Here is an 18,063-nt window from a genome sequence, read left to right on the forward strand (position 1 = left end):
CCTGACCCAGGATGTATTCAGGCCCTCAAAATGGAGTCCAGTTTCATTCCTACAGTCTTTTCTCCCATCCAAACAGCACACTGCAGTTTATATTTGGAGTGAGCACATGCATTGCCATACTAGATTGTTATGAAGAAACTGAGGATGCTTTCCATGACAGCTCTATAAAACTGGACCACCACTGTCTAGGACAGGTGACAGTTTTTAAGCTGATGGTGGAAACAAAACTTTGCTGCTGAGCTTAATTGATTAGAGCAGTTATGCTTTCTTTCCAGATCATACTGTGAGTCGTATGAAGAAATGTAAATGGTTCCATCCTGCTCACAGTGACACCGTTTAGAACTAGGGGTGTAGGAGGCGAGGGAATTCAAGTTAAAATCGCTGAGCGTGCATAATTTGGCCAGCCAATCCAGCTGACATGGCACCACATCTCTGCCTGTGATCAGGTCAGTTAGGGTAGTGTCATCAGAAAACTTCAGCAGTTTAACAGATGGGTCACATGAGGGGCAGTCATTGGTGGGTAGAAAGAGAAGAGCAGAGGAGAAAGAACAGCCCTGTGGGGACCCGAACTGATATTTGCCCATCATCACTGTCTAATGTTAGTTCCTTAGAATGTCAGAGATCCAGAGACATGTAGCACATACTGGAAGAATTGCTATCAAGAATCTATTGTAAGATTGTGGAAAATGTAGAATTGAAATCCCCAATTATGAGTCTTGCACAATGATATGTTCTCCATCAGGCATTAAGTAAAATCAGTAATGTCGGCTAAGTAGTTCTGTTCAAAAATTGGTGGTGGATATGGCTGCCGCAGTCATGATGAGTAAACTGTTGATTGTAGTAATAGATGGGAAGTTTACAGCTCCTTATTGGATAACAACGTGCCACACACCATGGATGTTTACCTGCTATATAAGATGTCACAGTTTTCTAGGGGTCTACGTGTCCTTATAGCCTAATATGGCATTATAGAGGTTTGAAATCTGAACCTTTTATGTGGAGTGCTGCCATGATGTAGGTCAGGGACTTTGCATGGGCTGAAATGACCTGAGGACAGAATCATGGGAGTTTCTGACTAATGGATGACTATTGAGTCGACCTGAAGCTGTTAAAACATGCACAGATACTGGCAGATTTGCACAGAATAGGGCATGCATGGAAATGTTGATCCATGAGATCAGTAGCCAAACCAATGAGGGTTTGCTGCTGTGTGCTCAGCTATTGATAGTGTGCAGGTCACTTGAAGATGTTAGACTGATGACGTTGCGGGCTTAGACCTTACAGCGCACTTCCATACTTTAATAACTATTCTTTACTGTTATGGAGGATGCTGTGTTTCCTTTTTTATTTTTTCAGCCATTGGTTTTTTGTAGTGAGGTTTACGGCCTAGCTTGATTGTGACACAGGATTAATGTGACAGAAGAGCTTCTTTCATATCTGACTTCACTAATGCACAGTGTGAATTTTAAATGTGCTCTCTGTGCATGATCAGCATGAGGCAGGCTTACAGCCTTGCAATGCCATAAATTTGCCATTTTGTGTACTAATAATAATTTCTATTTTTAGTTGCAGAGTGGCAGTTTGTTGGTGGCAAACAATCAGAGTCAGATCTGCCATTGGCTGCACACCACATCCAGCTGTGTGTGCGCTAGCAGGGAGCAGAGAGCTAGTTAAACCCATACCAGCAGCGACAGGATGAGCTTGTGAATATGCAGCAACAAGCAGGAGCGTGCAGACACTTTTTGAAGTTTATTTACTTACCTGCTGAACAAGAAAGCTACTGCTTGCATGTTAGGCTGCTGAGGGCTTTGTTATTGTTTTCAGGGATTGCGGAGGCAGGCTGGATTTTAAGATGTGCTGCTTTCTGGTTGCAGCCTGCCTGCTTGCGGGTACTGTGATCTAATCATTCAATCATAATTAGTGTTTGTCTGGCGTCTTCACAGGTTAGACATCAATCCCGGAAGAGCAGTTGATTATTATGTTTACGAGGGTCCCATTGAGTGCTTTTGTTAGGTAAAATGCAGAATAAGAATATGCCAATAGATTTAGTTTCCCTGCTTTGTGGTGCTTCTCCCCTGCCACTGCCAATCTTCTTTCTTTGAATTTAACTTAACCTGATAAATGTAAGAGGAAAGAATGATCAGAAATAAGAATATGATAGACTCTAGCAGAGCTTATCGATCTGTCTGTCTGGCTGTCTATTATAATACCTTTCATGTCTGTCTGTCTGTCTTCCTTCCAGCTGCTCCCGTTAGGTGTCGCCACAGCGGATCATCTTGTTCCATATCTTCCTATCCTCGTCATCTTGCTCTGTTTCACCATCACCTGCATGTCCTCTCTCATCACATCCATAAATTTTCTCTTAGGCCTTCCTCTTCCTCTTGCCTGGCAGCTCTATCCTGAACATCCTTCTCCCAGTATACCCAGCATCTCTCATCTTCCCATAAAGCCGCCTTCTCCGACCCACTCACTGTTTTCCTCACCTACTGTCCTCTTTTATACTTGCCATCTTTGAAGGGGTCTCTCAGCGTGCCTCCTACTCCTTTACTCCTCCTTGTGTGTCTTACACTTGCTTTTTCCTCCTTCTTCACATCACCAAAGCCAAACTGACCAACCAGATTGCTCAAAGAGACTGGACACACAGATCTTAGTGTTTTATTATATCTTCTTCTTTTAGATACTCCCAGTTAGGTGTCACCCCAGCGGGTAATCTTTTCCCATATCTCCCTGTCCTCTGCATCTTGCAGGTGGTGGGTATAATAGAGCATGTCCCCTCTCACCATATCCATAAACCTCCGCTTAGGCCTTCCTCTTGCTTTGCAGCTCTATTCTTAGCATCCTTCTCCCAATATACCCAGCATCTCTCCTCTGCACATGTCCATACCAACACAATCAAACCTCTCTGACTTTGTTTCCCAACTGTCCAACCTTAGCCAATCCTCTAATGTACTCCTTTCTAATCCTGTCCATCCTTGTCACACCCAATGCAAATCTTAGCATCTTTATCTCCTGCTTTCTGGTCAGTCTCAAGGTCTCCAACCCATATAACATAAAGGCTTTCTGTTAACACAGTTGCCTTTACAAGTCTTCTTTCTTCACCAGTACAATAAACTTCTCCTTAATCATTCCCCTTCAATCCTCCTGATGAGCTTTGTCCCCACTTTACACACGACTCCAGCTCTCCTGGGAGAAGCAGTACAAACTCCTTTATACTGATGACACCATTGTGCATCCAGGAAGCACTTCCAGGTCAGGTGGAACCTCCTTAACTTGGGGACATCTTCTCAGCCTAGCTCCCACCATTGGCGTGTCCTACAAAACCTTGAAGGGCTGACCCTCTGAACTACAACTCCCATGAAGCCTTGTGGGTGTGTGCATGAAAGACCTGCCAGAGAATTGTTGCCACCTGTCGAGGCAAACTCGTTTCACCCTTCCATTATCAAGGCCTCCCAACCGTCCCTTGTCTTCTATGACAATAATATAAGAGGAAAACTGGGTTACCTGGAGGAAAAAAATTCAGTCATGGGGGGGAAGGTTGCACGTTACACACAGTCTAGGATGGGATTTGAGCCCAGTAGCCTACCCACTTGTAAACCATACAGGCATCTTCAGCACAGCTACAGCAAGTCAGGATGTCTCTTTAAGACTTTGTTCAGTCTTTTTTGGTCCATGTTCGTGCTTGTGTTCTGCATTCATGTGATTTTTAGGCGGCGGAAAGAAAACATGACTGTTGTGTCTGCTGGGGAGAAATTAATTTTAGTAACACATTCACCACCAACAGCGGATTGTTCAGTTTTGAGGAAGAGTCTTTTTGCATGCAAGCTTTCTGTCTTCTCTTTTGGATACTTTGTTTGGTGAGCCAAAAGGCTGTGCAGTGGGATCTGCACTTTTTAAAACAATTCAGGAACATGATAATTAGGATAGCAGATTGGAGTTGGGGTCCAATCTGTTTATTCTACTTTAATAATTGAGAGCGAATATCATTACACTGGCAAACATGGCTGTGTGTTGTACCATGTGTCATTCTCTGTTACTGGGGTGATGAGTGATATTTCATGCTGCAATAAAAGAACATACTGATGTGTACCATCCCAGAAAATACACTGTATATACAAGACATGTATCAAAAAATATAATGAGCCTATTTATGAAGATCTTGACACCCAAGAATAAGCATATTGGATTTGTTGTGTAACACACTTGTGGCATCATGCCACACCACTCGGACCACTCCAAATCAGCACATATGACTGTGTTGTTTCTGGCTCAATGTACTGGACCTGGCAGATTTAACTTTGTGTCACAGATCAAGCCAGAAGTGCCTCTTAGCCAACTCACTAGCAATGCCAGTGTAGTTCTGACAAGTGCACTGTGCTTCTGGTCTTGTAATGAGACCACTTCCTTCCAAAAACAGCGCAGTTCTATGTGCAGTTCTCAAGTCATATGAAGACCAAGAATTTTTTTTTTTTGATGTGCATCCAAGCACAAATAATTATGATACGAATGTGTTATATTATATTGGAAGGGGGTGGAAAACACTAGATGAGTGATTACCATTGAGCTGTGTCAATTGGTAATTGAATACACTACCAGTCAAAAGTCTAGACACACTGCGACATTTTCATGTTTTTAAAAGAAATGAATACCTTTATCTATCAAGATAGCCAGGGCTGTAGAGTCGGAGTTGGAAGTAGTTATTGGGTTACTGGAGTCCGAGGCACATGATCAGCATTGTGAGGCAGCGTCAGTTACAGCCCTACGGCCATGTGGCGCCATTCCCTGAGGGTGATGCAGCTCACAGGAACGGCTGGACCAGGCCAAGGGGACGCCCACGTAACACCTGGCTGCAGTCATTTCCGGACGGTGGGACTGGTCAAGGATCCCGAGCTGTTTTGTTGTGTGCTGGTTGCAGAAACAGTGCATGCCCCCAAACCTGACCTGGTTTCAGAGTCACTAAAATTGTACCAGCTCTGGCTAAATTTAAATTGTAATATAATGTATTAAAATGTTCAGTTTCACATGTACTGATTCAATTATTTTATTTCTTCTTCTAGACATTTGATAAAAATATTGCTTCTCTTTTTAATTTTGTAAGTGTAATCTTAGGTTTAATGTTACTCAGTGTTTGTAAGCCACAACAATATTGTTACAGCCTTCAAACCAGAATTTAACAGGTTAGAGTGCTCAAAGGTAGCCTGATGATTCACACTGGCAGTGATGAAGTGCCTTATATCTTGTATGTTAAGTGCTTTCAGTCAACATAGCAAATCTATACAGACGATCCCCGAAATTCGTGGGTGTTACGTTCCTAGAGCACCTGTGAATTGTGAAAATTTCACAAATTTTAGATGTGGTCAAAAAAATGCCTATTTTTATAGTTCAAACCCTAAATATGCCCCCAAAACACTTTCATTTCATTTCAAACTCAGCTTAATACATTACCCTAAAAGAAGAAATGTAAAGGTAAACCCGTATACTGTACAGTACTTTACTGCTATGTCTCTGGCAGTGCTAGAATGTAAAATATCAATGTTACCCCAATAGTACTGTAATTCATGCACGCGCGTTTTCTATGGTATAAGTAGGGTAAATACATAATCATTTAATAAAAATACAGTAAAGTGTACGGGCACTCACCAATAATGAATGATATTGATTGAAGATGATGATGATGAAGTAGCTGTGCAGTAGATATAGATATGTAATGAAGATAATGACTGCACGGCAAAGCAGAGGATTTACAGCTCCTCGGGTGGCGCCTCTTTTTCAGGAGTCATCGTATCTTCTGATGGGTCTTCTTCTGGTGGGGTTTCGTGCTGGCTTTTCTTGATAGGTTTGAGGAACATTGTGATGGGAAATTGCGGCATAATGTTTTAGTTCCTGGAGCAAATCCAGTAATTCAGCCTTCTCCTGGAGTGTCTTAAACTTCTTTTGGGGCTCAGGTTCTTTGCCAGAAGCCTTAAAAGGTGCAGGGCGTTTGGGGCGGCATCTTAGGGCTTTAAGAAGAACAAAATGCGAAACACTCGAGATAGCTACACACGGTAAACTGTTATGATGCTGGAATGCTGCGCTACAACTGTCAGTGATGCGTCACAGGGCAGCAGCCAATCAGCAGCAAGGAGAAATTAGTAACGCTCTCAGATTAAGCCACGTTTTCCTCTACAGTTGCTTTGTGTTCTGTCTACAGTACAGTATTGCCACGAAAAAAGGCATAAAGTATTGTGGAGGATATTTGCGGTTTCCGCTAACAATTATTAGTTAGGTTCTAAGGAAAAATCCACAAACAACTGAGGCTGCGAACTCTGAACCGCGACTTCACGGGGGGTCTACTGTATTAGTCTAATTACAAACAAAGGACTCAGAGTTGGTGGTAGTGGAAACTGAGAAGTCAGAGTTGGAGTTAGAGTTTTTAAAATACTGCCAAAATATTTCTAGTGTTGCTAAAGGCTATTACATCTTGAATTGACTGATGTTTCATTTATCATTCATATATGACTGTAAAGCCTCATTTTCCGCAGCCATTCCTTCAGTGTCCTAATGGTGAACTCCCATACCTTACCCTTAATTAGTCAGATCTAAATGCTAATTGGTGATTTGAGAAACCTTTGCAATTGCATTAGCACCACTGAAACCTGTTATTCCATTCACTTGGGTTGTAAGGTACTGACATTCCTAAAGTTCACTTCTGGGTTCAAAAATGGCCAAAATGAGACAGCTAAACCAAGATCAAGGTTATTTCATGTAACTCAAACTGAGGATTTCTTACAAAGGTGTCTATTGCTGTTTTGGCAAAAGACGGCAAACTGAATCTAACGAAAGACCGAAAAGGAAAGGGAAGGCCCAGATGTATAACTTGCACAAGAGGAGAAGGCCATTACAATCTTTAGTTTTAGAAGCAAACACCTTACAGGTCCTCAGTTGGCTTCTTTCTTAAATACACACCAAATCTCACCAGCATATAAATGTCATCTGCAAAAAATTTGAAAAAAATGACTGCAGGATACCGGCCTAAAAGATAAAAAAAAAAATGGCATATGTAAAACTGGAAAATGGAAAAGAAAAGATTAAAATGGGTAAAAGAACCAGAGACATTGTGTGGAAGATGACTAGAAATGATGAACTGCTCTATCAGTTACCAAACGGGTTTGTGATGGCGATGTGATAATTAGAGTGCTTTTTTTTCCAAATGATTAATCTGGGTTTGATTCATGTGTGTTACATATTAGAGCTTCTTCTGTAGTGTCTTATCTGACTATTTTCTGTTTTGGCCCCAAGCAGCTCCTGGTAGAGCCATATTGTCTCTGGAGTTATTAATTGCAGTGGCTTTGCCTCACATGCTGACGGCCGCGGTTCGATCCCCATGAGGGGATGTAAAAGTGCGAGCCCCAATAAGGGCGAAACACGTGTCGTGTGCTCTTTGTACTGTTTTGTAGATACTGTATCAAGTATATGTTTCTGTCTAGCTGTGATGTATTCATTCATTCTGTGAAACCACTTGTTCTGATGTTGGGTTATCTGGTGCATGTCCACAGCATTGAGTACACTTAGGATTCAGGCATTAACCGGGCATCACACCTTTGCTTACACCCTTTAACACAAGGCACATATGAAGGCCCCAATTAACCAAACCTCCATGTCGTCAACATTTGCAGGGAGGACACAGTGGAAAATCTACATGCTGTATGAAGAACATTAGAGTTCCTGACAAAGTGCTTAGGCTAGGAAACAAGCCCAGGTGGTTTAATTGGGAGACATCATAATTCACCACTAAATTGCGTAGCTCCCTATTCATTTACAGTATCTACGCTAGAAGAGTCTTTAGGATTTCTGGCGTACTTCGGTTCCAGGTTTGTTCTGCTACTGGCCCATGAGCCGACTCAGCCTGTCCAGCTCCACATTGTCTGTTTTGAGGTGCACAGTCTGCCACAGTAGACATCTACATGTTTACTGGGCCGCTCCTTTTTCCAGCTCTTGATCAGACCCCCCACCCCCCCCATTTTCTAATAGAGGTTATTCAGTCATGAAGCTGAAGTTACAAGATAAATATGCAAAAGAGTTCAGTTCATTGTGTTGGCTCTACAGCTGTGGGGCTGGGAATCTACATCTGCTTTTTATTACTGATGAATGCATTTAACTCCTGTGGGCTTTGTATGGAGTTGGGGGGGAGAGGAGGGGCCGCTTGTGAACTCGCTGCATGCTGGTATTTGTAGCAGCAGTCCGGTCTTGTTCGTTCAGATCATAGTAACAAAATTGATGATGCAATTAGAGGCCTGACTAGCACCAGCTCCCTAGACTGCGTGTGCGGACTGAACTCGCAGAGCCCTTGAATGTTATTAGACCTGATCAATGACAAACAAGTTACGAGTGAGCCCTGAGTTGATGACTTGTCTTGTTTTTTTTTTTTTCTTTTTTGAACAGGAGGAGCAGAACCGAGGCAAGCCAAACTGGGAGCATTTAAACGAAGACTTGCATGTGCTGATCACTGTGGAAGACACACAGTGCCGGGCAGAAATTAAGATGAGGAGAGCAGTGGAAGAAGTGAAAAAACTTCTTGTGCCAGCAGTAAGTAGAAAGTCGTCCCCCCCAACCACCTACCTGAGCTATACATTGTTAGATGGCCCCGTAACTCTGAATTCGACTGAGTGGGAATGTTGTATTATGTGGTAGAAAAGTGGGTTGACGCAGGGGTGTCTTCACTTTCCTTCTTTTGTTCCGATTTATTTATGCACCTTGGGTAGCTTTGAATGAAATATTTCTTTATCCTCCCAGTCTTTGACTACTAAGACTTATCCGCGGAAAATACGACAAAAAGCTGATTGTGAGCCGTTTTGTTTTTGTTTCACTCGTGTTTTGAGACTCGCCATTCCTGTTTAAAATGTCAGAGAGCATTACTCTTGGAACGAGTGCCAGAGTGGCCAGCAAAGTCATATGTCATAGATAGAAGCCTAAATGATTCCTGACATTTATAAATCTGCCTTCCCGAAAGTACAGAAAGATCGGGCAGTGACCTGGAGAAATACAGACAGCTAGCGAATAATTTTGTTTGCGGAAGCTGACAGATTTTTTTTTTTTAAACCCAGTATAGCATAGTTTTGCTTTTTTTGTTCCTTTCTTTCATTATTTTTACCCTTACATTGAATATAAGGAAGTCCAACTGAAGTTTGCCTAGCATTTTAATTTCGTTCAAATGCATGACTCGTGTGCATTTCTTTATTGCTTGCATTTTGCAATGTAAGTTAAATTTCTGTATTGGGTCGTAGTGTTGAATTGGTGGAATTTCACATAGCAAGAATTATTCTAAGAAAATTTAGGGAAATTATTGCAAAAAAGTATTGTAAAGGATTTTATATATTATTTATTATGAAGGAGGCTCACTAGTGTCGTTACTTCCCTAAATGTCTCCATTAAGCTACTAAGTTTGGTAGACAGTAAGACTTTAGGGACTTTAAAAACTTAACTTGATGTTTTTTTGGAAGAAATAAGTGGATAGGACTGGCGAGCTTTGTTGGGCTGAATGGCCTCTTCTCGTCTTGAGTGCTCTAATGTATGCTCCCCAACTTCAGCAGGTGCACAGCAGAATCCATAATGACAGTTATTGTGATGACTTGATGAAGACTTCCTGCTCCTATTTGGCTGATGGTGTACTTAATGTATGGTTTTGAATTTATTGTCTGGTTGTGTACTGCTATTGTTAAAGTGGGAAGCATGCAAATCAGAATTTGATTGTACTGTGTATACTTGACGATACGTTTGAATTTGATGTATTATTGCTACATCAGCATTTGATTATTAGTCCTACCAGGTAAAATTAAGAAGAATGGCACAGTTGTTCTAAATAGTGGGCTATTTTGTCCAGAGTACAAACCAGATGCAAATTAGCAATGTACAGTACTTTCTCCCAGTCTTCCTCCTGGACATCTGATCTCCAGGCCACTAACTTCATCTCTTAACTCTTTTAGCGCTAATTATTTCTTTTCCTTTTCTTCCAGAGTTGAATATTTTTCTAAAAAGCTCACAAACCAATGGTTTCACACATGAATAAATATAAAATACTTATTTATGGCAAAATGTCACTCTTTTATGTTCCATGAGCCTCAACGGTATGTAAATTCACATATTTATTACGCACTTATTACATACCTGTTTGTCTCATCATTCATAAGCTGAAACCTATATTTTGTTTTTGAATACCAGATTGCTTGTATCCAAACTGGAGTTCGATAAGTCAGACTCCGATTCAGCAATAATATGCAAAAAACATCCATCCATTTTCCAACCCGCTGAATCCGAATAGGGTCACGGGGGTCTGCTGGAGCCAATCCCAGCCAACACAGGGCACAAGACAGGAACCAATCCCGGGCAGGGTGCCAACCCACCGCAGGACACACACAAACACACCCACACACCAAGCACACACTAGGGCCAATTTAGAATCGCCAATCCACCTAACCTGCATGTTTTTGGACTGTGGGAGGAAACCAGAGCGCCCGGAGGAAACCCACGCAAACACGGGGAGAACATGCAAACTCAACGCAGGGAGGACCTGGGAAGCGATCCCGGGTCTCTTAATTGCGAGGCAGCAGCGCTACCACTGTGTGTTATGCTGTGTATTCACTTCGCTGTCTTGCCCGATGTCGATGCCATTCAAGACGTAGTCTACTCTCCGCTACTCGGGCAAATGCAGGGATTCAATGTGAAGTCAACAAGTCTAACAGTCCTCCTAGCAAAGAGGGTCTACCTATCAAAGTCAAAGCGAAATTTATTGTCATCTCAACCATATACAAGTATACAGATAGACGAAATTATGAAGCTCAGGGTCCACAGTGTAACAACATGAAATGCAAATAAAAAATCAAAATTAATTTAAAAACAGAATTACAATTAAAATTTAAAATTGAAATTAAAACGCGAACATGACAAGACATTGTGCAAAGACAAGACAAAAGTAGCAGCAATATTGATGTGTAGTAAGCAATATGAACATTGATGCAATGTATGGTATTATGCAATCTAAATACATAAATATAGTCAAGAAATATGTAATGTAATAAATAAATAATAGATAATCGATAATACAGAAGTGATCAGTGTATGATAATAGTTGTTTAAGACCTGTGTAAACAATGACAGGTCAGAATGTTTCACAGCAGAAGGATATCAAGAGTGTCAAAGTGCAGTGCAAAATACTTAAAAGTCAGTATGAGATTTTCAGATCTTTTCTACATGCACACTCATCTTTGCTGGAAAGTGCTTTTAGAGGTGGGTGAGGCAGTGTGGAAGATCCCAGAGGGCAGCATGGTGTTAAGGAATCTGACAGCTTGGGGGTAAAAACTCTCCTGCAGCCTGGCAGATCTGGCTTTAATGCTGCAGTATCTCCTCTTGGATGGCAGAAGTGTGAACAGTCCATGTGAAGGGTGAAAGGGGACCTGCACAATGCTACATAACATAACGTTTACAGCTGATTATCTTTCTCTGACCCGGGTGAGTCGACATCCACCCTCAACCCCCGCTGTTGACAAAAGTTGACATCCACCCTAAAAGACTTAATTCATTGGAATTGTTTGAATTTTAAAGGCTAGAGGAGAGCATTCAGCCCCTGTGGACTTAGTCGGTAGTTATCCTGTTCCACAAAGCACTGAGTTTAAGCTTAACTAGTCCTAGTTTGTACCGATGGTCATTATTACTTAGTAAATTTCAATTAAAACCAGAGAAAGTGAGCTACGTATTCATCCTATTTTACTTAATGCAGTTCTTAGCATTGTGGGTCACATCAGATTCAAAGCAGAAACCAACTGAGCTGCGCACCGCAAGCCAACTCATTTATGTATTGCAGTCAACCTAACTTGCATGTTTTTGAAATCCAATGCTGTCAAAGATAAAGGTTGCAAACCATCATTTTTTTTTAAATATAATATAGTTTATAGTTTCGGAGCTGTTGGAGTGCTGGTACCTATACCAACATTATCAGGTTCAAGTGAGAAACCACATCTGTACAGAATGCCATCTATTATTATAGGGCCCACTTGCACGCTCGCCCATTAGGCAAATTTGTAGTCTTAACCTTTATGCCTTTGGGAATTTGAGAAGAAAACCTGAATAGTGGAATAAGATCCCACATGGTCACATTAAGAACATGCAAACTCTACATGGACAACTTCTGGAAGCAGGATTTGAAACCAGCACATATAATCCATGATGCAGTAGCACTAACTGCTACACAACCTCCGCAATGTTTGTGTTTATTTATTTTTTTTATTTTCTTAATTTTCATTTGGTAATTGAATTCCATTTAACAGAAGGTTCTATATTTGATAGCTAGTGATGATTGCAGCAGCTTTGGATAACCTTCTGCCTAAATCCATATCTGCAAATGTAAATAAAGGAGTCCGAGTTTGCTTTAGTTGGTTTCTTGTATGTCTTCAGGTTGTCTGTCAGGTCTCGCCAATACCTTGCCTTTAATCTCCAAAAAAAATAAAAAAGGTACCTAACGCTTCTGTACTCAAGTGCACTAAAGAAAACAGACCAACTGACAGGACCTCCTATAATTAGGCAGCTTTGCTTTATCTCCATGACCGAAGGTGTTCTACAGTAGTGTCTTAAGTCTTGGCATTTTCCAGCACATTTTGTCTAGATTCTTTAAAGAATTCCTGGGAAATATTTGGAGAAACCTCACCTCAGGCTTTCAATTCCCATCTTCCTAATTACGGCCGTATAGTAAGACTCTCCTTTTGCAAGGTCACTTGAAGCAGCTGTTCTGTCTTTTCATCTCTCGCACAGACCCTAGTAGCTAATAAGATGCCACGATACGTAAATATTGCAAATTTATTTCAAGTGTAGTTCTAACTACTCATTATGGTAGGGACTCCTCATTCTGTCTGGCAGTCCAGTGGTCTAGTGTCACAGTCTGCGAGATTTGCTTTGATTGTAGTCCCCATTTTGCCATTCGTTTTGCTTCTTACATTGTGATATTCAGGGGTGCTTGTGTTGCTCTTATTTCAGAATTTGTTCAATGTCCGTTCCTTGGTGTTCTCCTAATCCTGGGTGGCTCCTTTTTTTTTAGATGTGGATTGGCTATCTCAGTAATTTTTTTTTTTTTTTGATGATCTGTATTCCTAGTTGGCTCTACCAAGCATGTCTTCCACTTAAAGTTGACTTCATAGAGTGAATGACAATAGAAATAGTAGGACAGACATAATAGGGGAGCTAAAACAAGGAAGGAGGAGAACATTGTAAAGGAAGGCGTGCGATCTTGATGCTCTGTCATGAGTCTGAGAAACCAGAACTGCAGTATATGTGAGGGTCATCCGAATCGGAAGAACTCTTTTTGTGAATGGTTATAGTGATGGGTCACAATTACACCCCCCCGAAGTTATCAATACATTGGTAATGCCCAACTACAGCTTTGTATATAGTGCATTGCTAGGCAGCACAAATAAAAGGATCATTTCTAACTCGAAAGTGTATCACTTTGTTTAAAGTGCGTCTTAGGCTGTAGTGACTTTTTTTGGCAGTTCCTCTAGTTCAGAGGAGCACGTTTTAATTAGAACAGTCTAGACACGAACAGGCCATTCAGCCCACAAAGGCGGAGTGGTGGCTCCGAGGCTAGGGGTCTGCACTGGCAATCGGGAGGTTGCCGGTTTGAAACCCGTAAATGTCAAAAGGAACTCTGCTCTGTTGGGCCCTTGAACAAGGCCCTTAACCTGCAATTGCTGAGCGCTTTGAGTAGTGAGAAAAGCGCTATATAAATGCAAAGAATTATTAAAGAATTATTATTATTAATAAAGCTTACCAGTCCTATCCACTTCACTCTTCTAAAATAATGTCGTTAGGTTTTGAAGGTCCCTAAAGTCCTACTGTCCACCATGCTACTCGGTAGCTTATTCCAAGTGTCTGTGGCTCTCTGTGTAAAGAGAAACATCCTAATGTTTGTGCAAAATTTACCCAGAACAAGTTTCCATCCGTGTCCCCGTGTGACTGTGAGTGACTAATGGCGTTCTGATTCTTTGAAACTGCACACATGCGCTTGTGTGTAGAATGCCAAGGAGCTTTTTCTCGTGCCTCTTCTCTCTCTCCCTCTCATCACTCTTTTTTTGTTTTTAACCAATAAATATTGTTTCTTTCCTAGGAGTCGATCGTTCGGTTGAGCAATGTGCACTACCTGCTTCCTGTTTCTCTGATTATGTTCATCTTTCCATTAGTGGGATGCAGTAATTGTTTCTGTAACCTGCTGAGCAAATGACACGGGTTGTTGCATATGAAACAGCTGTCGTTGAAATTTTGCCAAGAGAAACACTCACTAGAAAAAAGGTGTGATCAGTGGAGGTGCGATGCTTGGGATTGAACTGGCAAGGTTGTGGATTCAGTCCAATCCAGGCATTTAGCAGCTGCTGTGCCACAAAGAAGCAAAGTTTCCTTTTTATCATTTGCAGAAAGTGGGGAAAGTAAAGCAGAGACAAATATATTTATTATTACAAGGTACTGCAAAGATGCATGGTGTGTCCAGCAAACTGGAATGAGGACAATTTCTTTTTCTTTTTTTTAGATGTTATGTTGTGCCAGAAGCCAAATGTCAAGACGCTTCACATTGTAAAGAAAATTACTTGTAAAATAGTCATCCTGACTTTGATTGTTAAATGTTTTCACTTTCATCCCTCCTAAAGACACCTCAGAATGTCTTGCAATGTCTTTCTTGTAGTTCCAGTCCTAGAATCATGTGTACCCAAAGTGTATGGTTTTAGCCCCATGATGATAAGCTCACTTGGCCTGCTCAATCTCAGGATTCAAAGCAGACCTTTTTAACTGTAGCAGCTTTTAAAACTTGAAGTTTTAGCTGGAATTCCCACAGCTGCTGCCTACTAACTTCCCTTCCGTAAAGCACTTTAACACGAGCTCATTCCCGTTACAAGACCTTGAAAAAGTTCTGGATTGTCAGTTTTCATCACTACCACCGTGAGCCTGGAAGTGAGTAATCTGCACATCTGTTGCCTTCGTCGCATGTCAAAACTGTTTCCCAGGCTCCTACCCTGTAATCTAACCCTGATCCTTCATTGCCTGTGGTCACTCATCATGATGGCCAGTAAAAGCACAATTGGAAATTGATAGGGCCAACAGTAAGCAGCCTAGCCAGGTGGTTGATCTGAAAAGATGTACATTTGTCCCAGTTTTAGAAGAGATGGTCATCTTACACTTTGCCTCTTCTTACATTTGTCCAGAAGTTTCACATGTAGGCATATAATGTGCGTTTTCACCCACACAAGCACTGGAGGTGGATGTAATTGGTCAAAGAAATCGGAATCATTTTGTTTTAAACCACTTAGGTTGCTTCAAGAGTCCACCCAGTAATCCAGGAATTTCTATTGGTTGGTAGTGCTGCCTCATAGCTCTAGGAAACTGGACTCAAATCCCAGCCGGGTCACTATCTGACTGTGGTGGGGGTTAAAGCCATAACACTGGAGATATATACATACTATTTAAATATAATTAGAATTTATTTATAAAAGGTCTTACTCTAAGGCAGAAGCTGCCTTGCAATTGTGAAAGCTTTGGTTGTTTGTTGGCATCAAGTTACTCCAGACGCGCTATGCAAAGCTGCAGTGTTTTACAAATCTGTTTTCTGGATTTCACTTCCACAATCAGCTTTTTTGCAATTTTGGATGGTTAGTTTGTTATCTTTATTAGTGAAAAGTCAAGCAAAATGACACCTTTTATTGGCTAACTAAAAAGATTAGAATATGTAAGCTTTCGAGGCAACTCGGGCCCCTTCGTCAGGCAAGATGTAATCAATACATATCATACATACATACATTACATTACATCCTGCTTGAAGAAGGGACCTGAGTTGCCTCGAAAGCTTGCGTATTCTAATCTTTTTAGTTAGCCAATAAAAGGTGTCATTTGGCTTGACTTTTCACTACATTCATAATGGCTAACACAGTACAACACCCTAGTACTACTATCTTTATTAGTAAAACTTACAGCCACACCACTTCACAAAGTTATTTTGGACGCATATTTTCTTTTTTGTTTTTTTGACTATCCCACTGCTCTGCACTTTGATCTACAAGTGTACAGTTTTTCATAAAGTTTCCCTGGTGTCTCCACACCATCCCTAGTACATCAATAACTCCTTCCACGTCAACTGGAATGGCCAGTGAGAAGTTCACCTCTACTGTTCAGTATGGCTGTCAATAACCGAATGCCAACTGAGAAAGCTACACACAGGAAAAGCTGTGGGACCACATGGAGTCACTCCTCAAGTTCTTAAGGTCTGTGCTGACCCACTTTGTGATGCCCTCTGTCACCTGTTCACTCTGTCCCTAAGGCTCCAGAAAGTGTCACTGCTGTAGAAAACATCCTGCATTGTTCCTGTTCCAAAGAAGGCAGGTACCTCTTCAGCTAATAACCACAAACCAGTGGCACTAACCTCTCACGTGATGAAGACCTTTGAGAGGCTGGTGCTGGACTATATAAGTCCTGCTGTGGTAGACCACCTGGACCCACTGCAGTGGGACAAAGATTTGAGTGAAGGATACAATTATCTTTCTGCTCCACGAGACTTATTCTCACCTGGACAGAGCTGGCAGCACTGTGGAGATTGTGTTTTGTGATTTCTCCTGCTCCTTCAGTACCATCCAGCCATCCCTGTTAAGGGTTCAACTCCGTGATATGCTAGTGGATGAGCCTGTGGTTTCCTGGATACTGGAGTTATCTGTAAGGCTGACCGCAGTTGATGAGACTCAAATACTGTGTGAGCAACACTGGAGCACAGAAGGAACAGTCCTGTGTCCTTCTCTCTTCTGACTTTATTACACCAGGTCATATCACCAAGTTCTCAAAAGATTCTCCACATGGGATGTATTGATGAAGGGAAAGAGACAGAGGAGAGGAGTCAGGTGGAGAACTTGTGGAGAAAGAATTGTCTACATCTTAACATCAACAAAACCAAGGAACTGATGATTGACTTTCGCAGCACCAAAGAGCCTCTGTGCCCAGTCACTGCTCAGGGAGTGGATCTCTAGTGGTGGTGGTCCACTTCTGCAAGTACCTGGGGGTCCACATCAATGGCAGGCTGTATTGGTCTCGTAACAAAGAAGAACTATAGAAGAAAGGGCAGAGCAGGCTCTTTTTCTTAGATTGCGTGGACAATGTGACGTCCTTCACATCTTTTCTAATTCTGTGATGGTCAGTGCGTTTTTCTGCACTGTGGTGTGCTAGGCTGGTATCATCACTTAAAGCAAATAAAAGTTCTATCCATCCATCCATCGATCCATCTGCATCATTCTGCGTCTGATTTACTCATAATCCTGAGATCCTAAACTTTGGTGTAATGCTAAGACCTTCTCATTGGTTTTCCTTTTATTAAAATGCTTTAAAATCCCCACTTTAGAAAGCTTTGTTATTGTCCACTAACATGCCTTGTCCCACATTTAGTCTCTGTCATATGTGGCTGTTAGTTTGATACATAACAATAAGGTGTCATTAGAAATATTTAGGCCCAGTTTATTAAAATATTACTGCATCTCCGAAAGAGAAGAAAATGGACAGATTGTGTAAACCCCGACTTGATATTGTGACGATCCCACTGAATAAGCTAAACAGGAGGGAGGTTCAATATGCAGAATTCTCTTGAAATTGGCAGAAAAATATAAATAATGGAACAAAAAACATGAGAGTTTTATTATTTAGAGAGATTTAGCATAACCTTGTTTAATAAGAAAATCTCACATTGGTGTGCTGGTGGAGTCTTCTGACTGTGGGCAGCATTTTTTAAGAGATGTGAACATAAGTGTGCACTGGTGCTTTGCGAGTCACTTTGAATGAAACGGCTAAATAAATGAGTAAAATGTGAACGCAGCACACCAGAGCCCAATAAGACTTGGCTGGATGTTGCTTTGGAAACACTCGGCCAGTAGGAATTGACGAGCTGTAGTCAGGTCTTCAAATAGCTGAGTGTATCTTGCAGTCTTGGTCTTGTGGTGGGATTCTGCTGCAAGAGGACAGAAGTGTGCAACACACTCACTAATGCGTTATGGGCTCGTTTATGGCTATTAACGCCCACACACT

At 41.5% G+C, this 18,063-nt stretch overlaps 1 protein-coding gene across 1 annotated transcript in view; it reads left to right on the forward strand.

Annotated features, from left to right (window-relative positions):
• qkia (QKI, KH domain containing, RNA binding a) overlaps positions 1 to 18,063 on the forward strand; it is a 114,030-nt gene that overhangs the window by 48,743 nt on the left and 47,224 nt on the right. Inside the window, exon 4 of the mRNA XM_039740593.1 lies at positions 8,419 to 8,562. Within this exon, the coding sequence (XP_039596527.1) occupies positions 8,419 to 8,562 (144 nt within the window). The remainder of the gene's footprint in view (positions 1 to 8,418; positions 8,563 to 18,063) is intronic.

Source organism: Polypterus senegalus, chromosome 17 (assembly GCF_016835505.1).
Source record: "Polypterus senegalus isolate Bchr_013 chromosome 17, ASM1683550v1, whole genome shotgun sequence".
NCBI lineage: Eukaryota > Metazoa > Chordata > Cladistia > Polypteriformes > Polypteridae > Polypterus > Polypterus senegalus.